The sequence below is a fragment of the Haliotis rubra genome, unplaced genomic scaffold (genome assembly GCF_003918875.1).
Source record: "Haliotis rubra isolate DU_JTF1 unplaced genomic scaffold, ASM391887v1 Scf639, whole genome shotgun sequence".
In the NCBI taxonomy this organism is placed as follows: Eukaryota; Metazoa; Mollusca; class Gastropoda; order Lepetellida; family Haliotidae; genus Haliotis; species Haliotis rubra.
In genome coordinates this window covers 117,901-144,704 of record NW_025767345.1, presented here as the reverse complement: position 1 = coordinate 144,704, position 26,804 = coordinate 117,901, and the positions used below count along the sequence as shown (strand labels likewise).

The window sequence follows — 26,804 nt, the reverse complement described above, 5'->3', positions numbered from 1 at the left end:
ATAACGTTTGTATGTAGGAAATGGTTTGGCATGTACAGTCACCGTCAATCACAGTCAGACATATAACCCTCCAGGCACAGCAAAATATGTCCTACAATACAGACATCTGTATTTCATAATATAGACTTGCACAAGTCTCTAAAGTAATAATGAGGAGTATTTATAAATGATAATTATAAAAAAACCAACAAAATAAATAACAGACTGGCATCCTCAGATTTTGTACTGTCTGCTTATCTAGACTTGCCACTCTAAAGGATATAGAATTACTATACATCCATGGGCTAAGCATATAGTCCAGCCTTGGAGTAGGGTTACTCATTATATAGCAGGGCGGTGGGTAGCCTAGTGGTTAAAGTGTTCACTTAGGTTTGATTCCTGACATGGGTACAAGGTGTGAAGCCTGTTTCTGGTGTCCCTGCTTATTGCTGGAATATTTCTCACTCACTCACTCACTAACTCACTCACTCATCTACCGTCTCACTCACTCTCTCACTCATTCACTCATAAATTTCCAATACACATTTTTTCCCCCTGGAAATAACACTGTACTGGCAAATGTATTGTACAGCATGAACGAGAATCAGTGAGTGAGCGAGTGAGTGAGTGAGTGAGTGAGTGAGTGAGTGAGTGAGTGAGTGAGTGAGTGAGTGAGTAAGTGAGTGAGTGAGTGAGTGAGTGAGTGAGTGAGTGAGTGAGTGAGTGAGTGAGTGAGTGAGAGAGTGAGTGAGTGAGTGAGTGAGTGAGTGAGTAAAGTTTTATGCCACACGCAATATTCCAACTATATGGCGGCGGTCTGTAAATAATCGAGTCTGGACCAGACAATCCAGCAATCAACAGAATGAGCATCATCAGGAGGGTTGCGATGACCATTGGGATATAATGAGGAGGAGGGTTGGGAGCTGTATCAACCAAGTCAGGTGACAAACAGGAGCCTGACCAACACAGATCCCAAACTGGATAGATACTGGAGGGGTGAACACAGACAAGACAACACAGGTGACAAACAGGAGGAGGGTTGGGAGCTGGAGGGGTGACACGCAGACAAGACAACAAACAGGAGGAGGGTGACAAACAGGAGGAGGGTGACAAACAGGAGGGAGCTGGAGGGGTGACACGCAGACAGCGATGATGACATAATCAACATGTTCTTGTAGGATGATGTTCCAGCTGAACACTTAATGTAGTAGTTAACAGATATTCAGTCCCAAAGGCATGCTTTATTTACCTACCAGTTTCAAACCGACAACGTGCCACTGAAAATGTCCTTCAATCTGATTGTTCTCCAAACCTCCAGGTGGACAAACCTTGACTGTTGCGTAACCACCTCACCTGGACTTGGGGCGAGGTCTACCATAGCTTCACTACACAGCTGGAGGAGGAGGAGGTCTGGGAGTACAGTTTAGGTCTGGGGGAGAGGGGGGCTTCACTGCTGGCTGGGGCAGAGAGGGAGGGACGGGTGGGTGCTGTGTGGGACAGGTAAGGGAGGGGTGGGTGCTGGAGGGAAGTGAAACGGGAGGGAAGGGGTGGATGCTGTCTGTGGCAGAGTGGGGAGGGGGGTCTGTGTGGGACAGGGAGGGAGGGGTGGGTGCTGGCTTGGGCTGGGAGGAGGGTGGGTGGGTGCTGGGGGGTGAGTGTGGGACAGGAGTGGGTGCTGTGGGGCAGGGAGGAGGGGTGTGCAGCTGTGACAGGAGAGGAGGGAAGGGGTGGATGCTGTCTGTGGCAGAGTGGGGGGGGAGGGGGTGCTGTCTGTGTGGGACAGGGAGGGGGCTGGGGATGTGGTGCTGGCTTGGGTCTGGGAGGGAGGGAGGGGTGCTGGCTGGGCTGAGGGAGGGCTGGGTGCTGTGTGGGACAGGGAAGGGAGGGGGTGCTGGATGCTGTGTGTGGGGAGGGTGGGAGGGCTGGGGGGATGGTGGGTGGGAGGCTGGGAGGGAGGGGGAGGGGCTGGGCTGCTGTGTGTGGCAGAGTGGGAGGAGGGGGGTGCTGTGTGGGACAGGGAAGGGAGGGGTGGATGCTGTCTGTGGCAGAGTGGGGGGAGGGGGGGGTCTGTGTGGGACAGGGGAGGGAGGGGTGGGTGCTGGCTTGGGCTGGGAGGAGAGTGGTGGGAAGGGGGTCTGTGGGACAGGGAGGGAGGGAGGGGGCTGCTGTCTGTGGCAGAGTGGGGAGGGGGGGTGGTGCTGTGGAACAGGGGGAGGGAGGGGCGGTGCTGTCTGGGACAGGGAGGTAGGGGCGGTGCTGTCTGGGACAGGGTCCTCATTTTCTGCCTGCCTGATTGTGACCAATAAACTACTCTCCACAGCTGACAACTGACATTTCATCACGAGCAAGATAAGCAGTTGTAATTTAGACAATTGCCCACTTCCTTTCATTAATTCTCTTATCACCTTTCAACCATGTTTAGCACTCCAGTTTCGACAGCAGGACACAAAGCCAAACAGAAAACAAATCACATAACCCTCCCTGCTTTCATCTGAAGGGATCTACCGATCTTATCTGTCAGGAAACATGTCCGTAAACCATAAAGTCTCAGCTTTCCTCACAGAACAAGTCAACAAAGTTTATAGGAAGTTCTTATCTTAATACTGCGCACAATTTCTGCCATTAAAACGTGAACCTTATCCCTGCAGGATGACACCTGATACACTATTCAGATAGTGTTAGTCCTATTATTGTCCTACTGACTTGGATGTGCACAGCCAAAGGTAGGTGAATGCATTTCAAACCCACTATCAAAACTTATACTCGGGACCTTATGCAAGAAAGGGGGGACACACAAGTAGGAATTACAAAACTTCATGAATTGAAGCCAACAATTGGTTATACCTACTTAGGTTGTCAGTCAAGACGTGATGAGGTAATTTTACGACGATGTCCTGTTGGCCACAGTCGCTTTACTCATGGCTATCTGCTGAAAACGGATGTAGATGGACCTCCTATGTGTGTCTCTTGCGATGAAGTGTTCACTATCAAGCATATACTGCTTGTCTGTGTGGACTTTTAAAACGCAGGGTATTCTAATTATGAAGCTATAAATCGGAAAGATCTGTTTTCCCACATGAGTGGACATCTCATTATGAACTTCTTAAGAGAGACTGATCTGTATTATAAATTGTAACTACGCACTGTGAATGACGGATTGGTTGTTTATAAATTGTGTGCTATGACTTTTTTCTATTTGTAAATAATAATGGAATGAACACATATGTTTCTGAAAGCCCCACACTCATTTAAAATGTCCACGTATGCAGACTTGGTATCGTCGCTATATGGCTGAGATAACGCCGATGTCACGTAAAACTCAACTCACTTCAAACAGCAATTGTTCTCTTCATTCTCCTAGCTGAGGCCAGACCAATTTTATTTCTTGTTTTACAGATCCGCCTGTCATATTTTTTCAAGAATAAGAAAATAATAACAAATTTCCCCCCTCAAAAACTAAAATCCTAATGTTTTTATTGGCCAAAAATGTAAACTTACAAGAGAAATATTTTTCTAGATGTTTTTTGCCCCATATACACTTCATAAATTGTCAAAGTACTTTGTGTATTTAGAAGGAATATTACTTTGACTGGTCATTATATTTTTATTCTTTTGGTCCCTCCTGCCTTTAGGTTTTCTGAGGACAAAAATCTGTAAAACAAGAAATAAAACTGGTCTAGCCTAAGGTAAAGTATTTGCTTGTTGCATGGACGGAATGACTGGACAGTCAAATCTAAGACTGTGATATTTGTTCAGGGAGGTAACATGTCGGAGGGAAACACCTGATGAGATAAGGTCATTAAAAATGTAGTGGTTAAGTCACGACGTTCTTGTACACAGCACTGAATGTTGTTGGTGACAAATTCGGAGTTGTGTTCTCAGAGATATGTTCTACATGCTTTTAGGAGAATGTATCTTAACTTTCTGTATACTAGAAAGATATATGTTACTTAAAGTTTATAAATGTTGATAAATTTTATTTTAAATTTCTTACAAATAGTACCAAATATATTATTTTCCCCTCAAAACAGAAAAATCTGCTTTGTACAAAATTGCAGCATAGCAATAATACTGTAATACTGTATTATTGCTAATATTTATGGACAAATTCATTATTTAGTAAAATGTTAACTCTGAAACAATTTGATTTTTGGGGTAACATAAATATATAATGTGCATTTGTAGAGCCTAATATCCACCAAAAAGTGTTCAGTGGACCTAGATTTGGAGAGATTTAAAGCAGCTTGTCTCAGCAACCACAGACATTGTCATATTAACCCAAGTTAACTTTTGAATGTAGTCTTGTCTCCCAGTCCCTGAACCACATTATTTTCCCTACTGCCTAGCCCTCCCTGTAATGTAGTCTGTCTCACAGTCCCTGAACCACATTATTTTCCCTACTGCCTAGCCCTCCCTGCAATGTAGTCTGTCTCACAGTCCCTGAACCACATTATTTTCCCTACTGCCTAGCCCTCCTGCAATGTAGTCTGTCTCACAGTCCCTGAACCACATTAATTTTCCACTACTTACCTAGCCCTCCCTGCAATGTAGTCTGTCTGTCTCACAGTCTCACAGTCCCTGAACCACATTATTTTCCCTACTGCCTAGCCCTCCCTGCAATGTAGTCTGTCTCACAGTCCCTGAACCACATTATTTTCCCTACTGCCTAGCCCTCCCTGTAATGTAGTCTGTCTCACAGTCCCTGAACCACATTATTTTCCCTACTGCCTAGCCCTCCCTGCAATGTAGTCTGTCTCACAGTCCCTGAACCACATTATTTTCCCTACTGCCTTGCCCTCCCTGCAATGTAGTCTGTCTCACAGTCCCTGAACCACATTATTTTCCCTACTGCCTGCCCTCCCTCCCTGCAATGTAGTCTGTCTCACAGTCCCTGAACCACATTATTTTCCCTACTGCCTAGCCCTCTCTGCATTGGCGCATGCCTAGTGTCTCACAGTCTGTCTCACAGCCCTCCCCCCTGTAATGTAGTCTGTCTCACAGTCCCTGAACCACATTATTTTCCCTACTGCCTAGCCACATCCCTACTGCCTAGCCTCCCTGCAATGTAGTGTGTCTCACAGTCCCTGAACCACATTATTTTCCCTACTGCCTGGCCCTCCCTGCAATGTAGTCTGTCTCACAGTCCCTGAACCACATTATTTTCCCTACTGCCTAGCCTTCCCTGCAATGTAGTCTGTCTCACAGTCCCTGAACCACATTATTTTCCCTACTGCCTAGCCCTCCCTGCAATGTAGTGTGTCTCACAGTCCCTGAACCACATTATTTTCCCTACTGCCTAGCCCTCCCTGCAATGTAGTCTGTCTCACAGTCCCTGAACCACAGGTAAGTTTTAATCCTAGTAAGACTGAGAGTATAACATTCACTCGTAAAACGAAAAAGTATGCCAGCCCGAACTTACTAATGAATGGCGAAACTATTCAAGAAGTTGATAACCATAAACACTTAGGTATAACACTTCAAAGCGATTGTTCTTGGAAAGTTCATATAGGTAACATGGTAAAGAAAATTAGTCCAATGATCAATTGTCTGAGAAGTTTGAAATATCGTTTATCTCAGAAAACGCTAAATACTTTATATAACTCCTTTATCTTACCACTTTTTGACTACTGCTGTCATATATGGGATAATTGTACGATTGAACAGGCGATTTTACTGGAAAATTTACACTTAGACGCATTAAGAACTATATGCGGTGCGGTTCGTGGCACCAGTCAAGATAAAATATATAAGGAAACCAATTATAGCACACTGAAACAAAGACGATATCGCTCTAAACTTATAACTTTCTATAAAATGTATCATCGTCTGACTCCTGATTATCTGAATGATCTTGTACCAGGTAGAGTATTTCAACAAAGCAACTATAATCTTAGAGATAGTACTTCCATTCAAACTATTAACTGTAGAACACAAAGATATTCTCAATCATTCTTACCGAGCGCGATTATGTCCTGGAATTCATTGCCCGATGGACCTGTTTGACGCTATTTCCGTGAGGCAGTTTAAAACCATGATAAATCCAACAGAAACTGACAACTACTTTGATTTAAATTTTGGGACTAGATTTTGTCAAATCATCCATTGTCGCCTCAAGCTCGGCTGTAGTGATCTGAACGCAGACAGATATAATCTACATATATCAGAAACAGCTAAGTGTTCATGTGGTCATTATAACGAAGACGTCATTCACTACCTTTTTACATGTCGGAACTATCAAAATTTAAGAACGGTGTATTTTTATATTCAAGGATACGATGTGAAAACTACCTTATACGGTAACGGCGCATTGGATAACTCAACAAATTGTGACATTCTCAACTCATTACACCAGTTCATTTCTAAAAGTAAGTGCTTCCAGTGATTATCACCTCTACATATACATGTATATTCAATGCAAGACAAGATTTATATAACTTGATTTTCTGCGGCAGCTCTTTTCATTGCTAGGCACAACCAACACCATAAACCAAATATTTATTATTCAATCATTTTTCTGAGTGTAATTTTGTCTCAGTATTATTCTTTTCTTGTCGGACTGTTTCAAATATGTATCCAGCTATATTGGAACCGGGTACTGGAGCGGCGTTTATATAAGCCACTAGGCTTGTTTGCCTATCCAGATTTCTGCATTGACGGAATAAAAATATGTTTAAAAAAGAAAAAATATATCATCCAAACAAAGTAGTATAATTGCGGATCGTCTAAGTTTGAGCAGTTAGGTAAGTCGGTGCTATAAGTAATATTACTTGTTTGCTCCTGGGTTCATTTGGTTCGTTTTCATAACAGCACCGTATCCTTCTGGGTAACAGCACCGTATCCTTCTGGGTAACCAAGAGGTAAAAACATTCATACATTATTATACAGATGTCATGCCTAATACAAGCTTGTACATGTTGACAGCTCACAACACTTCAGTCTTCAAACATGAGTAGATACATTCAAGTATTACTGCACAAAGATCATAGATTGTATACATTGAAGAGTCATAACACATCAGACCATGTTGTGTAATGGGAACCATTGTTTACTCCACATGTTTTAGGGTCAATATTAAATTTTTAATAGAGCTTATGCATATAAATATGTATATCTTTTCCCATCCGTGGATTGACACATATTGTAATTCACTATCTAAAAATTCTACTTTAAGCATGTTGAGTCATGACACATCGGTCCATGTTGTGAGTAGTGGTAGCCATTTACTCATACATTCTTTTAGTTGGTTTTTTATTCTAGCAACATATCTCTCAACTTGAAAAATATCTTTCAAGGTAGCAATAAAACATTTGAAAGATAGAGATTCATTTCTAATACAACTTATATATATCTTTTTCCGGCCAAAAGAAAGTGGTTCACCAGTTTGAATTTTGCGGTCCCCTGGATACCAAAGAGGATGGATTCAAGATTAAGCTGAATCTCATAACACAAATGTTGTCTCAAAAATTGTTCCAGATTGTACCAAAAATGACTAACCTGGGGACATTCAAAATATACATGCACAATCGATTCGTTTTCATTGTTACATCTTTGACAAATACTATTGTCGATCAGCTTCATTTTAAATAATCCCTTTTTGGTGTATATAATGCGATGCAAAAATCTATATTGGAAATCTTGTAGCTTGATATCTCTACAGCATTGTTTAGGAAGACTAAATATTTCCTTCCAGTTTAAGTCAGTTAAGAACATTTGTTGCCATTTACTACAAATAATAGGGAGATAATTATTTTGCACGAGTATATCATATATCTTCCGAGATCCCTTTGCTGGTTTAGTCCACTCCATTAGAAAGTTATTCGTCCTAAGATCGTAGACACATATAGGTTTAGAAATGTCTATCACCTTTATCCATTCTTTAGGGAGGTTACTAACAACTCGATGATGGTCCAGATAAGTACCCTTGAGGTTGAATTTTTTTTTCAAGTCTACAAAGGATAAGAGCCCGTTCTCACCTATCCAACGATTTTCTGTGACCAACGTTGCTTAACTTCAACTGATTTGTGACCTGGGCTCAATACACAAAACCACCCGCCACCACTTACATTCTTGGAATTGTCAATCATATTTCAGTCTGTCATATTGTAAAACTTGGAGTGGGTTCAGGAAATTCCTGGGTCAAGTACTAGCGACAAACAGCAATAAGCTGGACTGGTTTATGGCTGTAGGCAGGATACTTCACTTCCTTGACCTGTCACGATTCTGATAAATTTTGATCCCCACCAACCCCTGCTTGTTGTAAGAGGTGACTAACAACATCAGTGCTCTAGCTTGCTGAAAGGGTTGATGGAAGATCCATGTTACAATTGATCCCCACCAACCCCTGCTTGTTGTAAGAGGTGACTAACAAATTGATCCCCACCAACCCCTGCTTGTTGTAAGAGGTGACTAACAACACCAGTGCTCTAGCTTGCTGACTTGGTTGACATCAGAGATGCCAACCCCAAAGTGTTGCAAATAGTAGTTTCAAGGATCAAAATTAGTAGATTGATCATAAATTGAGTAGTCAACTAAATACTTAAAATCATGATAGATTCTGAGAAAGATATTATGACACTAATCAAGATTGCAGCTTTAATTTCACATACCTCCAACAGCAGATTTCCAAATTATCAGCATTACATTTCTTGTCATCTCTTTTTGGTGAAAATGTATTTAATCGACGAAAATATGTTTTTGTGTATATATCCAAATTTTAATTAATTTTCTTAAAATTTTGTAGAATTTCTAGTGCAATCGTATTGGCGTAGTTTGAGGCTAAAATTTCGTAGCGACTACGATAAAATCGTAGAGGTTGGCTTTTCTATGACACGACAAAATTTTCCAGTTGCATAGGTCAATATTCATGCCTCTGATCACTGGATTGTCTGGTCCAGACTCGATTATTTACCGACCACCGCCATATAGCTGGAATATTGCTGAGTGCGACATTAAACAACAAAGCAACCGACCGACTTGACTGATACATGTCACCGTAATGCAATCAATCCTCGTGTCAATATGTACACTACACTGTGTATTTACCTATCCAACCTGAATACCCATATTTCAGCACCAATAATTATTCACTGACTGTATGAAGGCCCTACTCATACATGATATGCACCATGGGGCGAGGTATTTGTATCAAAATACGACTTAATTAAACACTTGAAAAAGTGTAAATTCACTCAGGAATATTACGTAAAAACATAAAACCTACTTGTGGCACAAGTGGAACAAATGAGTTACGAAATACCCATGGGAGTTCAAACATTCTGACTTCCCATACGTGTTATGTACCACGGGGGATAATATTTGTACAAAAATACAACTAAATAAAACACTTCAGGAACATTGCGTAAAAATACCAAAATGACTAAAAGTTATCATAAAACCTACTTGTGGCACCACAGGAACAAATGAAGTGTGAATTAGACACAGACATAGACAATACTTATTACCTTATACTTAAATGGAATTTGTTTTGGATCCGTTTTGATTACCCATGGGAGTTCAAACATACTGCCCACAGAAAGCTGTCAGTGCCAGATGTGACTGACAGTATGTGAGTAGATACATAATGGTATTAGTACGTATCTTTTAGGGGTGGGTATTGCATAGAATTTTAATATTGCGATATATTGCGATGCAAAAGCATGTACTGTGATATGTATTGCAATATATTGCGTGAAGTATTTTTACACAAAAAACTACTTATAATCCAGGTAATGCTTGATTTATAGAACAAATACACAGCAAAATCACTATGCTTGATTAAGCTTTAAAAATAAAAATGTGAACAATATTTGGCACAAATGAAAAAAGGAAATATCCGAAGATTTCCGAGTGTTACGAAGTTTTCCGAATGCAAGTCAAAATACCGGTTTTCGATCAGCGTATCGCAATACGTATCGTTTTCATGTCTGAACCGGTAAATATCGGTAAACCGGTTATATTGCGCAGCCGTAGTATCTTTGCCCTCAACAATGCAGCAGAGTCTGAGATAATTTGTCATTCCACACACCGGTTCCTAATGTGCAACCCTTCCATATTTAAGCTGTTTCCAATGCTGACCGACATTTTATAATAGTGATAATAATGATAATAATAATAGTGCATAGTTCTAATGCCCACATATCCACACTTGTAAGAATGCTCTTGGTGCTACATTCTAGAATGACAATGTGTGATACTCGATTCTGATTGGCTGAGAGCTCATCAAAACCGTGCTTAAATGATAGTTTAAGGACCGCTAATTAAAGTGACCGATTCACCGCGCATGAATACAATGAACTCGTTGACCCTATTGTTTGTAAACAAACATGTTGGACATCGGCAATTTCTATCTCGGCAGCATCTTTGGTGAAAGCGAATGGTTTGAAGAAGAATTTCTTGACCCTAATCCCAGTGAAGAAACTACGAAGCTGGAAAATCCGTCAGCAGCGCAAAAGCGTCAGTATATAATGCATTCGGTTCTTAAATGACATTTAGCGGTCTTAAATCAACGATAAAGGACCGCAAAATTGAAAACAGAGTAGCTTTATCTTCTAATTAAAATACATACTTAATATATACAGAATTAACAAAAGCTACAATGGAATAGCTGCATAAGACACACAAACTTAAGAGTGAGTGAGTTTAGTCTTACGCCACACTCAGCAATATTCCAGCTATATGGCGGCGGTCAGTAAATAATCGAGTCTGGACCAGACAATCCAGTGATCAACAGCATGAGCATCGATCTGAGTAATTGGAAACCGATGACATGTGTCAACCAAGTCAGCGAGCCTGACCACCCGATCCCGTTAGTCGCTTATTACGACAAGCATAGTCGCCTTTTGTGGCAAGCATGGGTTGCTGAAGACCTATTCTACCCCCAAAAAATTAAGAAAGGCTGTTGATGATAATATTGAACAGAGAGGCAAGTTTTGAGGTTTGATTTAACGCCTGTTCTTAAGTCTCTTCACTGGCTACCAATCAGAGCCAGAATTGAATTCAAGGTCCTGAGTCTTGCCTACCAGTGTTACCATCTTACGGCTCCAGAGTACCTTGTTGAGCTAGTCACCAAGCACAATCCTTCCAGAATGTTAAGATCGGCAGATAGACACCTTCTCACCATTCCCAGACAGAAGCTCCGGGCATTCGGATTTCGGTCTTTCAGCTATGGTGCACCACAGTTGTGGAATCAACTCCCTACTGAACTCAAAATGTCTCCCTCCATTGACAGGGTTCCCACAGGCATGGCAGGCCAAAATTCCCTGACTTTTCCCTGACAAGCATAGATTTTTCCCTGACCATTTAAGTGTAAAAACTGGCCTTCTTCCTCCCTTTCAGTCAGTCCTAACCACCCTGTTAAGATATTTCCTTCACACATATCATAAATACACACAATATTTGTTAATTTATTACATTAACCAAAACATTGATATTTGTGATGAAGAAAATTTTCCTTGACTCTCCTGCCACAATGTTACATAATACTATTAGAAACATTTGACAGTGACCATCAAATATATATTCTCAGGTGAAGTCAGTAATATATCATCTGAAAACTTTGTACTTTATATTACAGGCTTTTGACAAAGAGCATAAATGTGTAACTAATGATTTAATTGAATTGTTTCATTCAAAGTCAGGAACACATTTCTTTATTATCACAAAATGTTGTAATTATAAAAGGCGTATTTGGAAAGAATAAACATGCAAGATATAACTTTACATTCAGTACACCATGACAACTAGATTATCATAACATCATTAAACCACCTTCAATTCTGTGAATAAACAGCAAATGTCAGAACATAGGCCATATTATAAAACCTATGCTGTACTTTAACAATGAAACATATGGGTATTTTTGGCCAATATGGGCTTTCACAATTTGCAAGAAACCACCATAGCCATCATACTATCTAATTTTGGAACAGTATACAAATGAATGGAAAATTATCTGTTAACATAGTTATCTTTAGAAGAGGTGGATCTGTTGCCTATAAAGAAAAATGTTTTTGAATGGCAAACAATTATTTATTGTTAATCACTATGCCTATCTCGGATTAGTGTTTTTCCATACTAAACAAGAGTCATCAGAAGATGACAAATCCCCCAGCCCATACAAATATGAAAGAGCAAATCATCTGACAGTTACTTAAAGTTGAACTTCTTTTTTTTAGACAAATTCCAATATGTTTCAATGGAAACCAAGAAAAATAGATATGACAAAAATCTGTAATTAGCAAAAGGCACCACTTTAGGTTCTGTTTGAAATATCTGCAAAGTTTTGTTAAAAACATTGAACCGTTTTCGAGTTATGGTCCGGAAACAAAATGATTACGGATGGACGGACAGACAGACGGGCAAGGCATCGACTATATCTCCCCGCATTCAAGCTAAGAAGGCTCTTATCAAATTTATGTCAGTTTCCCAGAATTTTGGGATTTTAACCCAGAAAATATGTTTCATCTTGTTTGATTCACAAATCCAACCAATTGTGCTTCATAGAAGAATATGTCTGTTATGTCACCCGGCTGCAGAAGATAAAATTCACATTATGCTGATTTAAGAAAACAATACATGCCAAATAATTATCTGTAAAAATATCGTTCAAGTGACTTTGTTTCCATTCTATCCTCCAGAAATGAAAATGTAATATGTAATCTTGGGCTTTATGTAAAACATGCTGTTATGCTTAAAAGCAATCTCTTATCTGAACTGTAATTTATTTCATGAAATGTCTGTAACATGTGCTGCTACTTTGACTTTGACTACTACCATACCCGATTAGCGACCTTCTGAGTCTTATTTTTCCCTGACCAAAACCCTAAATTTCCCTGACTTAAACCCCAAATTCCCTGACTATTCCCTGACTTTTGAAAACATATAAAAATTCCCTGACTTTTCCCTGACTTTCAGAGAAATGCCAAATTTCCCTGACTTTTCCCTGACCTGTGGGAGCCCTGATTGACTCATTTAAAAGTTCCCTGAAAACCCATCTTTTCAGAAAATATTACAATCTATAACTTAACTTTCCAAAAATTTCAGCCTCGTTCTAGCATAACCTTTGCTTAGTAAATATTTGTAAATATGTAGCGCTTTGAGCATGCCTTATGTGTGGAATTCAGCCGATTATAAATATACATATTATTATTATTTTAAAGAGTCCAGAGATTCAGAGAGCTTCAGGTCAAGGGGGAGAGAGTATAGCCTGACTATCCAGGGTTGTTGACACTGTGAGATATGATCCATGCCATGGGGGTGTAGACACATCCAACCTAGTTACTGTCAACTCCAGGTTAGTGGAGTTACATATCGCCAGCTGTCAACTCCAGGTTAGTGGAGTTACATATCGCCAGCATAGTTGTCCACGACTTTGTACAATGTTTGTTTGTTATTAACGCCGCTCTCAGCTATATTCCAGCTATATGATGTCGGTCTGTAAATAATCAAGTCTGGACCAGACAATCCAGTGATTGGCCTCAAGACATTTATGCAATTGGGATAGGATGACACATGTCAACCAAGTCAGCAAAGCTGACCACCCGATCCCATAGTGTTACGATAAGCACGGGTTGTTGAAGACTAATGCTAACCAGGTATAGCAGGCCATTTCTTTCCCGGTCTAAACTTTCCCCGGGGAGAATCTGGCCCAGGCCAAACTTTCCCGGAAGAAATTTTGTCCTAGGATATTCTTACCCTGGGGAAAGTTTGGCCAGGGGGAAGTTTTGTCCTAGGATATTCTTACCCCAGGTAAAGTTTGGCCAGGGTGAAAGTATGGCCTCTTAGGGACCATTCATAATTTATGGCTAGGGGGGATGGTGATGATTTTTATGGAGAAGAATGTACAATGTGAATGACCCCCCCCTAAAAAGTTCTGTACAAAATAAGTGACCCCTCCCACCCTTGTATGTCATGTACAAAACCAATTTTTTCTCTCACACACAGGTGTTTTCAATGAATTGTTTGCTGGACATGACTAAAACAATGATTGGGACATATCCAGTCTCGAACTTATATTAAAGTAAAACGTTTCCGCATCTCATAGTTTCACTCAATCATTGGTACATTCGGCTGTATTCTCCCATTGGAGCTGAGAATGGAAATTGAAGACCAACTGATCTATCAACCTGGATCAAAATATTATAGAACATTCACTTTTAGTGTATTTTAAGCATTATAACAGATTCCTGTTGTTTGTCTCCTTCCAGACGTAGCTGACATGAGACAGTGATATCGGGCAGTGATATCAGACAGTGATATCGGGCAGTGAATGTCGTCTCACAGAGCACAAAGAGACAAGAGTAAGTACTGCCATCATATAAACGCAACATATTTGACCTTGACCTTCATAAAAAGGTCACTGAGAATCTTCTCAAAATAAGACCCATCCTAGAGATCACATGCATGAAGTTGTGTCAAATCCTAATCATTAATGCTCAAGATATTGTGCTTCCTCAAGCTTTACGTGCTAGCACGCCTTCTCCCCATTCAGTCGCCTTCAGCTCCAGTGTCATCTGTCACAGAAAAAATGTCTCCTGCAAGCTTTGATAACAAAACTTAACATAGTTTCCATACCAAACTGACAATACTTTCTGAAAAAAGCTTTCTTACAGGTCATGTCAAAGTGACCTTGACATTTGACTCTGGCACGACATGACAGGGATTGAGTTAAGGGTTTACTTAGGCTAATGCTTAGTCTCTGAATATATATAATTTTGATAGCAACAAACAAGCCCATTTATATTGAAAAGGAGCCCTAGAAAGACCTGAGGAAATCTCGACTTGTTTCATTTAGGGCTTTAGCACTGCAGGGAGGGCCAGGCAGTAGGGAAATTAATGTGGTTCAGGGACTGTGAGACAGACTACATTGCAGGGAGGGCTAGGTAGTAGGGGAAATAATGTGGTTCAGGGACTGTGAGACAGACTACATTGTAGGGAGGGCTAGGCAGTAGGGAAAATAATGTCGTTCAGGGACTGTGAGACAGACTTCATTGTAGGGAGGGCTAGGCAGTAGGGGAAATAATGTGGTTCAGGGACTGTGAGACAGACTACATTGCAGGGAGGGCTAGGCAGGTGGGAAAATAATGTGGTTCAGGGACTGTGAGACAGACTACACTGCAGGGAGGGCTAGGCAGTAGGGAAAATAATGTGGTTCAGGGACTGTGAGACCGACTACACTGCAGGGAGGGCTAGGCAGTAGGGAAAATAATGTGGTTCAGGGACTGTGAGACAGACTACACTGCAGGGAGGGCTAGGCAGTAGGGAAAATAATGTGGTTCAGGGACTGTGAGACAGACTACATTGCAGGGAGGGCTAGGCAGTAGGGAAAATAATGTGGTTCAGGGACTGAGACAGACTAGGGTTTACTATGAGGCAGCACTTAACAAATCTGTGACACCACTTCTGATCCCATACTCTGATTATAAAGCTGTCATCAGATTAGGGCTTCCACGGGTACTCGAGTACTCGAGGACGAGTGGGGTTTAGCTGGACTCGAGTCCATTTTCAAGGACTCGAGGACTCGAAAAGGGGAGATAACTCAAATTATTGACGTTGACAGACTGTCTGCCATGTGCTGAGCATGAGCGGCCCTTAACGTCTAATATTAAGATTAGATATAACGTTATTATCCCGGAGGAAATTCTTATACATCCAAACTGTCTCAATATGAATATATATACAATTCACAAAAATATACACAATAATTACATGCACAAAACGAATGCTATTTACACAATAAAACTGACATGATATAATTCAATTAACCACATAGGTAAAGAGGCTGAATAATTCTAGTTGTAATCACGTGATGGTGATTCAAAATATTTGTTGCATTCACGAATACTTGATGGTATGAAAGACTGTCGAACTCTGTTTTGAGGGAAAGTAATCGACAGCAGTGTCCAGAAGGAAGTAGTTCAAAATGGTGAGATCAAATATGTCAACTATCAAATCTAATTTTAGCTGCCTTTGTGACAATCTGGCGCTCATAGATAAAGGGTATATACTTGAAAGACACCCCAGAAATTTTGCAAGCAGTATTAACAATTTTGAAAAGCTTGTTTTAGTTGCAATGAGACAGACCCCCATACCAACATAGAAAATTTGATAAGGTTTGATAAAAAACTGTCATTACGGTTTTGTCAATGCCTTGACGATAATAATGTTCAGGGCCTAGATTTTCGAAGCTCTCTTAGCGCTAAGATAGTCGTAAGTTAATGTTAATGTATGGCACTTACGGCTATCTTATCGCTAAGAGAGCTTTGAAAATCTAGGCCCTGAATCGGAAATTAGGCCAGTAACAGTGGCGTCATCTGCGAATTTCACAGTAAACACGTCATATATTGACAAGTAACAGTCATTGGTATACAAAACGAAGTTTACGGATGAAGGAACACACCTATTTGGTTTTGCAGTAGAGGTTGAGAGAAAAGAAGATTGGTAGCCATTTACACTGACATACTGAGTTCTATGTACCCTGAATTCTTTAACCCATCTGATAATGTTTTTATTAAGACCTATATTAAATAGTTTACTCCTCACAAGGTGTGGCTGTATGGTATTAGTTGTTACAATTCTCTGCAAATGAGAGTAAATATTATACATCGTTTGAAATTTCACTTCTTAAAATGATAAGTTAACTATCTTGATAATTGATAGACATGGAGAAAGATAAAAATATCAAAAATGTATGGGCGTATCTTGATCTGGATAGAGAAAAGAGAAAAATAACCAAATGCCGCCTGTGCGGTATATCACTGCGTTTTGCAGGCAGTACAAGAAGAACGATGAGAGAAACAAGTGTCAGGTAAACATCCAAATATTGATTCTGACCAGTGGGAAATGTAAGTCACATAACGATATAAAGTCGGAATGAAGTAAGTGTTCATTTGTCTGATCGGAACACATGTCATGCAAGTTACGCTATTGTTTGCTTGAAAGGTATGAATTTCGAGTACTCGGGTCCGAGTCGAGTCTCACCCCTCGAGTACTCGAGTCCAAGAAAATGGACTCGTTGAAGCCCTACATAAGATCTTATATCCCTGATCAGTCATCATGCAAAAGAAGTAGGACACTCAAGTAGGTATAACTAATAAGTAAATATGATCAAATTACACAAACCATCGGTTACACCTACTTGGGTTGTCAGTCCAGATTTGAAGAGGTTCCTGACCACACTTGATATACTCATGAATAACCGGGTGAAAGGTGAGGATCCTCTGTTTTGCATCCCTTGTGATGAGAGAATGACAGTCAAGCATGTCCTGCTTTCCTCAATAGATTTTACCATTACAATAATAATAATAATAATAAATGTGAACTTATAATGCGCCTTTTCCATGCACAAGGCCCATGCTCAAAGCGCTAACAAAGTGGATGGGTAGTATACATATATACAATGAGGGACTAGTAGCTAGTATACGTATATACAATGAGGGACTAGTAGCTAGTATACGTATATACAATGAGGGACTAGTAGCTAGTATAAGTATATACAATGAGGGACTAGTAGCTAGTATACGTATATACAATGAGGGACTAGTAGCTAGTATACGTATATACAATGAGGGACTAAAGTACTGTCGGAAATGCTAGAAAAATGCTTTTTGACTTATATTTAAAATTCAGAGGTATTACAGTTACTTAAATAACAAATATCACTTCAAGAAACATCTACCTAATGTAGACCGAGGGAATAAATTTTGAGACATGCTCTAAAATGTGTTTTTACTGATGAAAATACCAGAAAAATAAGGGGTAGTTGGACGTTATTTGAAACAAACATTAACTGCCTGTGTTACGTCATCAGCATGCACGGTATCGACAGGTGAAATTGACACCTGAGCACACGCTCGGGGCGAAGGGTCATCTCAATAGATGTTTTCTGCAAAATGTTGAATATGTGTACGTATAGTATACGTATCAGTTATGTAAGGGATCATTTGTGTATGTGTGTTTGTTTTGAAATAAACACACGAATTACTGTACATTGGAAAGAATCCTATCACTTGTGTTATCTTATCGACTGATTGTAGAAATGTGCAACGTTTTAATAAATGTTTTGCATGTCAACAGTATATTTCATTGAAAAAATATGGATGTAATTCGGTCAGTTTAATCTAGTTGTGAACATTGGCCAAAGATTTAACGAAGTCACTGGTGTAGCTTCTTTAGAATATATATATTTTTCTTCTCATAAAGTTTGTAGACCGCCCGTCTAAGCTCTCTCTTGTCAAAGTTGTCAAGGATGGTTTTACGTCCCGGTTTTGCATTTGAGACGGTCCCTGTCTTGTCTGATTTGTTTACAATATTGTAAACTTGTTGGTAAGACATGCCAACAGCTCTACAAGTTCTGTAATAAACCCTTTCTAAACTAATGAAAGGTTTACCTCTGTCTTTTTTAAGCAGAAAAAAACTATAAACCTTTGCAACAATCGACTGCAAATCGTTGGCCATAGTGGACGCTGTGATAAAGATGTGCATGCATGACGGGAAACTTATTTATCAAGACTTAACATTTATATTAATATTTCTTCAATAAAGAAAACAATACTTTAGTAAAGTAACACAAACATTCAACATTTATTTGTTTAGGATAAACGTTAATTCATATTGCTACACCACCTGTATTATTAGCATAAATGTAAAGACTATTTCAGATTTCTGTTGTTGAACTCTGAAAAAATCTTAAGTTGCTGTTTTGGTACCAAATTCTCTCCTGTAAACTGCCCTTTAAATGCATGGGAATGTTTAATCGATTGAAATAAAAATTAGGTAGACAATAGGCGAGTTGATATATTGACAACATAGTACATTTATCACCTTTATAAAGATATTAAGGCTAAAAAGCATTTTTCTAGCATTTCCGACAGTACTTTAGTAGCTAGTATACGTATATACAATGAGGGACTAGTAGCTAGTATACATATATACAATGAGGGACTAGTAGCTAGTATACGTATATACAATGAGGGACTAGTAGCTAGTATACGTATATACAATGAGGGACTAGTAGCTAGTATACGTATATACAATGAGGGACTAGTAGCTAGTATACGTATATATACAATGAGGGACTAGTAGCTAGTATAAGTATATACAATGAGGGACTAGTAGCTAGTATACGTATATACAATGAGGGACTAGTAGCTAGTCTATATATATACAATGAGGGACTAGTAGCTAGTATACGTATATACAATGAGGGACTAGTAGCTAGTATACGTATATACAATGAGGGACTAGTAGCTAGTCTATATATATACAATGAGGGACTAGTAGCTAGTCATAATGCAGTGAAAACAGATGAGTCTTGAGAAGTCGTATGAAGGAATTAAAGTCAACTGCTGATTTAATGGTGATAAGGAGAGAGTTCCAGAGTAGAGGGGCAGAGCAGGCAAAGGATTTCCTTCCAAAAGTTTGCAGTCTGAAACGAGGCACAGACAGTAGGTTCAGATTCTGAGAACGGAGCTGTCTTTCTGGAGTGTATGGGGTAAGAAGTTCTAACAAGGGATAAGTATTTCAATGTAAAAACAGTTAAGGATCTATTTATTAATGTTAATTGTCTGTAATCATTGTTTTTTGTAAAGAAATAGAACTGATTGACAAATTTTGATTAACATGTTTTGCAAATAGATAACAGATTTTTTCATATTTGGTAGTTTCAAGGGGGTTAAAGTATTGTAAATCTTTTGTCCTCCTGAGAGGGTACATAGGTCCTTAAACATTCAAAGTAAAATTATCACTATCATCTGAAGGGATGGTGTAAATCCAGCTAGGGTCCATGTAGGTGGCAAAAGTACTGTAAGTCCCCATAGTCTCTAGTATGGTGATCTACCTTCAGTTGCTGGTGATCTATAACCTGTTTGTATATTGTGTTGCTGACAACTGATTTTGCATTTCAAATGATCTCATACTAATACACACGGTACAAGAATCTGTATCAAAACGTCGCACTCACGAATAAAAAGAAGTTGTTATCCATAAAGCTTGTTCTATATTGATCTCATACTAGTTTTAATTAATCTGTGAAAATCTAGTTGTTATACTGTCCTTCATTGACAGCACTTTTAAAAGTAGTAAAATATTTATTTTACTGTATGATTTTTGTCGTTACAATATGGCGGGAATAGTGCCGATGTGATGTAAAATTTTAACTCCCTCACTCACTCACAAACGCACAGGGAAACTCAACAGTTGAATTATGCATACATACATATTTTAAGTGCAAAGCTTAAATGAGTTGTGTTTTTCAAAAACATATTTATTCATGACATTAATATTTACAAGCAGAAAATGTCATAGCACCAAATTTAAAAACAAGCAATTTGTCATTCACATTGCATGGTTCCAATTTATGGTAGAGACCACTTTCCCTCAGCTAGTTAACAATGAGATGGAAAACAGATCTTTCAGATTTATCGCTTCATAATGTGAATCCCTTGCATTTGAAAGGTCCACACAGTCAACCAGAATATACTTAATGGTAAACACTTTGTTGCAAGAGACACACTTAGGAGGTCCATCTCCATCTGTCAGTTAGTCGGAGTTAATTTTAAATTTATGCATATCCCACAAAGGATCATTTAGAGGGGTATATAAAGAAATTATTTTTAAGTTTAAAATGGGCTTGTGTTGACTTGGTTTCGTTGCTACAAGGGGCGATGGGATAGCCCAGTGGTTAACATGTTTGCTTGTCAGGCCGATGACCAGGGTTCGATTCCCCAGATGGGTAAAATGTGTGAATCCCATTTCTGGTGTCCTCCACTGTGATATTGCTTTAATATTGCTAATAATAAACTCACTCACTCACTCGTTGCTACATTGCTGAAAAAACGCTGATGTGAGATTAAATTTTAACTCACTCACTCACTAGGCGGAAACTATAGACATGGAAATTGATTATAAGGTCACAAATAAAACATATATATGTGACATGGAAATTGATTATAAGGTCACAAATAAAATATATATATGTGACATGGAAATTGATTATAAGGTCACAGATGAAATACCTCGTAATATTAATAGAATAGGAAGCTCCTGTTTATGAAAGCAGTCTTTGTTTAGGACGAAAACATTGAGTAGGGCTTTGTATTGACAGAGTGACAACTAAAGGTTCATGTCGTAATGTGAACAATAGGGTAATCAAGATGGCCGACAATGGTTAATGATAGGGTCAAAGCTCTGACTAAAGGCTCGGGATCTCTGTAAGATTGAGGCCAGGGTGTCAGGTTTACCCTCAACAATTAAGCAATGAGAACAGGCTGGATTTCCCATCTATAAATAGTAACAAGGCCTGGATGTTGGGAGCCATGATTGGATGCACAGTGCAGGTCGTAGTGACCTGGGTGAATGGGAGCTGGCTGCCCTGCTTCAAGTGGGGAACAGTAGCTGACCGGGAGGCACATTGGTTGACCACTGTGAGCTAGAGAACACTGGGACTTCACTATGGGAGAAGTGGCCATGTTGGTGAGTTCTGTCTGAGGGAGACACACATATGTCACTGCCAACAGTTCGAGCGGGAATTTGTCAGAAAATCAGGAATGGTGACATGCTTCTCCAAGTTGTTGTGAAACTCATGCATGTCTCTGATTATTTGCACTAATCTGTTGGCTGGGAGAGGTGGCTGGGAGAGGGAGAGGTGGCTGGGAGAGGTGGCAGATATACTGAGCTGGAGAGTGTGCAGCTGAGGAGAAGGGTGGTGGTTAGGTCTCCCTCATAGTTGTTGGTTTCTATTCTCTGTAATGCAAAAACCCTAATGATGCCAGTCTAGGTTCGGAATACACTGGGGCACCTGCCGAGACTTAGTGGGATGGTGGGTTGGGTGGCTGGGTGGCTGGGCCAATGGATGGACGGATGAAGGTGTGTATGGATGAAGGTGTGTATGGATGGATGGATGGATGGATGAAGGTGTGTATGGATGAAGGTGTGTATGGATGGATGGATTGATGGATGATGAAGGTGTGTATGGATGGATGAAGGTGCGAGACAGGGTACTGGATGGATGAAGGTGTGTATGGATGGATGAAGGTGTGTATGGATGGATGAAGGTGTGTATGGATGGATGGATGAAGGTGTGTATGGATGAATGGATGGATGAAGGTGTTGATCGATGAATAGATGGATGAAGATGTGGATGGATTGATAAAGGAGTGGACAGATGGATTGATGGATAGATGAGTGAGTGAATGAGTGAGTTTGATTTTACGCCGCTTTTAGCAATATTCCAGCAATATCACGGTGGGAACACCAGAATTACCATGTGGGGAATCGAACCAGGGCCTTCGGCGTAACGAGCAAACGCTTTACCCGCTAGGCTACCCCACCACCCCAATGGATAGATGAGGGAGTGGACAGATGGATGATTGGATGGATGAAAGAGTGGATGGATACACGAAGGAATGGATAGTTGGATGGATGGATGGAAATTGTCTGTCTGTCTGTATGTATTGATGGATATCTGGTACAGAGGGAGGAATGTAAGATCTGGTACTGCTGATCGAGGTGCCCACAGTTTATGGGATGGTCCAAATGTTACAGTTTCAGGAATGTGTTACAGACGGCTATTTCAGCAGAGTATCATAACTCTGAGTTATCTCCCTTTATTATCTTGTATTCTGGCTCCGTTGATCTATAAAGTTAAAGTGTCACCTTCTATCTATTTGTCAGCTCCCGAAATCATGTGACTTAAAACATGTAGGAACACCCTAAAATATGAAAATAGACAATGTTTATCTACTAACTGATAAGAACTGCTTCTAATACTTAACAGTCACCAAACATACCTTATTTGACTACTACTAAACTGACTGTGGTATCCTATGCTTAGTATACCCGTGAAGGTCCGGGTTAGAATATTGATCTTCAGTTACTAAACCATGCTTGTCGTAAGAGGCGACTAACGGGATTGGGTGGTCAGGCTCACTGACTTGGTTGACACATGTCATTGGTTCCCACTTGCGCAGATCGATGCTCATGCTGTTGATCACTGCCGCCATATAGCTGGAATATTGCTGAGTGCGGCGTTAAACTAAACTCACTCACTCATGCTAACTTATAACATAAGTTGAGTTGAGTTGGGTTTTACGTCACATCGACATTATTTCTGCCATATAGTGATGAGATCAATAGTTTCCTCTCATGTCAAGACTCTTAGAGATTCTTAAAGGCTTAAACTTGTGTTTATATATCTAATATCCAAAGACTCAGGTGAAATTCTTTCTTTTATATCATAACATCATGTACAGAAATAACCAGTGTCTAACATGTTTCAAGTTCAACTTATCAGCATCAGTGGCAGAGACACAGGTGATGTCATTTGACTGTGATGTCATTGCAATGTTGTGACAGTGGTCTGCAGAGCACTAGGATGTCATTTGACTGCGATGTCATGTTGTGACAGAGATCTGCAGAGCATTAGGATGTTATTTGACTGTGATGTCATTGCAATGTTGTGGCAATGGTCTGCAGAGCACTAGGATGTCATTTGACTGTGATGTCATGTTGTGACAGTGGTCTGCAGAGCATTAGGATGTCATTTGACTGATGTCATGGCAATGTTGTGACAATGATCTGAAGAGCACTAGGATGTCATTTGACTGTGATGTCATGGCAATGTTGTGACAATGATCTGCAGAGCACTAGGATGTCATTTGACTGTGATGTCATGGCAATGTTGTGACAATGATCTGCAGAGCATTAGGATGTCATTTGACTGTGATGTCATGGCAATGTTGTGACAATGATCTGCAGAGCACTAGGATGTCATTTGACTGTGATGTCATGGCAATGCTGTATCATGCAATAATTTACACAAAAATTCATTATTATTACCACTACAAGTGATATTAGGATTCAGATATTAGGAAAACATAAATATAGATCATTATGATCAGGAATAGCTTAGAGAAAGACACCAGTTAATTGTAACAAAAATTCATCTCACTAATAATTATTATCCATAATAGTTGTGACAACTATTATGGATAATAATTTATATCTTTTTGAATAGCATAGTCTCAGACATGGCGATGTAGATTTATTCCACGGAACAATATTGCAGTAGGATATTTGCATATTTAGTAGGGAAAATTCCATTGGACATGTTTCCCTAATATGGAACAATGTTTATGTCCTGGAGATTGTAACGTTACTCTGGGAAGCCTTTCTAACAAGTAAAACCTGCTTCACTCTGTTCAACCTAGACTAACAACTAGTCTCTGAAATGAACATATTTTACTGAAAAAAGTTCATAGTAAAAAAATATAAAATATAATGAAAAGGAGCCCTGAGACTTTCTTCATTTTCAGACTAACAACTAGTCTCTGAAATGAACATATTTTACTGAAAAAAGTTCATAGTAATAAAATATAATGAAAAAGAGCCCTGAGACTTTCTTCATTTTCAGACTAACAACTAGCCTCTGAAATGAACATATTTTACTGAAAAAAGTTCATAGTAAAACAATATAAAATATAATGAAAAGGAGCCCTGAGACTTTCTTCATTTTCAGACTAACAACTAGTCTCTGAAATGAACATATTTTACTGAAAAAAGTTCATAGTAAAAAAATAAAAAATATAATGAAAAGGAGCCCTGAGACTTTCTTCATTTTCAGACTAACAACTAGTCTCTGAAATGAACATATTTTACTGAAAAAAGTTCATAGTAAAAAAATAAAAAATATAATGAAAAGGAGCCCTGAGACTTTCTTCATTTTCAGACTAACAACTAGCCTCTGAAATGAACATATTTTACTGAAAAAAGTTCATAGTAAAAAAATATATAATATAATGAAAAGGAGCCCTGAGACTTTCTTCATTTTCAGAGACCCTGAAGCTGAGGAAATCTAGACTTGCCACATTTTCTAGACTTGTGTGGGCTTTTTTGGCTATATTTGCTTCAGGGTCTGTATGACGGACTATGTTCAACCCACCTCTCCACCATGATGATGAAATCTGATCATGAACTCTCCGTCTGGAGGGGCGGTGGGGTAGCCTAGTGGCTAAAGCGTTGGCTTGTCACGCCGAAGACCCGGGTTCCAATCCCCACATGGGTACATTGTGTGAAGCCCATTTCTGGTGTCCCCCGCCGTGATGTTGCTGGAATATTGCTAAAAGCGGCGTAAAACTAAACTCAGTCAGTCAGTCTCCGTCTGGACGGTGACAACCTATAACTATCGATGGTGCTGTTTCTGAGATTTGATTAGATTAGGAAACAAAAGCTTCCTCTGAAAGTCTCAGTTTACATGGAGACATTGAAATTAAAAAATATTGATTGGAAGCCTGGTGACTGCTACACACAAGTTAACTCTTCCTGTGAAATGTTTGAGCTAATGTGGTTCTACAACAAGCCTGAGTCTGTCACTGATCGAATTACCACCAAAAATCCTGATCCGCATCCTTTCAACTCCCCCTTTTTAACCAAGCCAACAAGCACATGTATTGATTAGCAAGGGAGGTTTGTAAAAGAAGAAGGAAGGCTGAACTGAAAAGTGATTCTGTATTGATTGCTGTAATCTGACTGTTGCGATTTGACACTGTTATCAATATAACAAGGTGGAATTGCCAGATTATTTACCAGATGAATTCAAGTCTGCGTTCATACATCTTCTTCTAAGCAATGTTCATGATTATACGAGAATAACGCTTCTCCAAACTAATGTTTATGACTACAGGAAATTACTTTTTCACTAAAGTAATGAAAATTACCGGGACATACTTCTTCTCCAAAGTAGAAAAGAAAAGTAGAAGAAAATATCTCTTCACCACAGTAGAGAAGATTACTTCAGAATATCTCTTCTCCAAATTACAGAAGATTACATCAGAATATCTCTTCACCACAGTAGCGAAGATTACTTCAGAATATCTCTTCTCCAAATTACAGAAGATTACTTCAGAATATCTCTTCTCCACAGTAGAGAATATTACTTCAGAACATCTCTTCTCCATAATAGAGAAGATTATTTCAGAACATCTCTTCTCCACAGTAGACAAGATTACTTCAGAATATCTCTTCTCCAAAGGAGAGAGGGTTTCAGGTCACCTGTTCTCCAAAGTAGAGAAGGTTTCAGGAGGTCGCCTCTTCTCCAAAGTAGAGAGGGTTTCAGGAGGTTGCCTCTTCTCCAAAGTAGAGAGGGTTTCAGGAGGTCGCCTCTTCTCCAAAGTAGAGAAGGTTTCAGGAGGTCACCTCTTCTCAAAAGTAGAGAAGGTTGCAGGAGGTCGCCTCTTCTCCACAGTAGAGAAGGATTCAGGAGGTTGCCTCTTCTCCAAAGTAGACAAGGTTTCAGGAGGTCACCTCTTTATCATAGTAGTGAAGATTCAGATTGCTGGTCCCGGACAAGCATTTACATTGTTCAACTATCACGGATTCAAAAGACAAAATACCATGTCGAAGATCATGGTCACATCTTGATACATCCGGGTTAGAATTTTTCTTCAGCAACCCATGCTTGTCGTAAGAGGCGACCTCATGATTGGGCAGCCAGACTCGCTGACTTGGTTGATACATGTCATGATATCCCAATAGTGTAGATCGATGCTCATGATGTTGATCACTGGATTGTCTGATTGTATTACAGACTGCCGCCATTTAGCGGGAATATTGCTGAGTGGGGCATTAAACAACAAACAAACAACACAAACAGTTCTACTTTGAAATACGCGTACAAACACTGTTATGTCGAAACATAGACTAACAACTAGTCTCTGAAATACGCGTACAAACACCGTTATGTCGAAACATAGACTAACAACTAGTCTCTGAAATACGCGTACAAACACCGTTATGTCGAAACATAGACTAACAACTAGTCTCTGAAATACGCG

The 26,804-nt window shown here is 39.6% G+C and overlaps 2 protein-coding genes across 3 annotated transcripts in view; one reads left to right on the top strand and one right to left on the bottom strand.

Moving 5' to 3' along the window:
- The window catches only part of LOC124256764 (WD repeat-containing protein 49-like), a 152,569-nt gene that overhangs the window by 53,456 nt on the left and 72,309 nt on the right, over positions 1–26,804 (bottom strand). The window lies entirely within an intron of this gene.
- LOC124256765 overlaps positions 1–26,804 on the top strand; it is a 57,040-nt gene that overhangs the window by 21,050 nt on the left and 9,186 nt on the right. The window contains exon 2 of one of the 2 annotated variants that reach the window (XM_046690730.1): positions 14,184–14,276. Coding sequence is in view for 1 of the 2 variants with exons in the window: in XM_046690728.1 (XP_046546684.1) it covers positions 21,427–21,447 (21 nt within the window). In the remaining variant the exon portion in view is untranslated. Of the gene's footprint in view, positions 1–14,183; positions 14,277–21,325; positions 21,448–26,804 lie in introns of those variants that run through there. The other variant, XM_046690728.1, reaches the window with a different exon arrangement.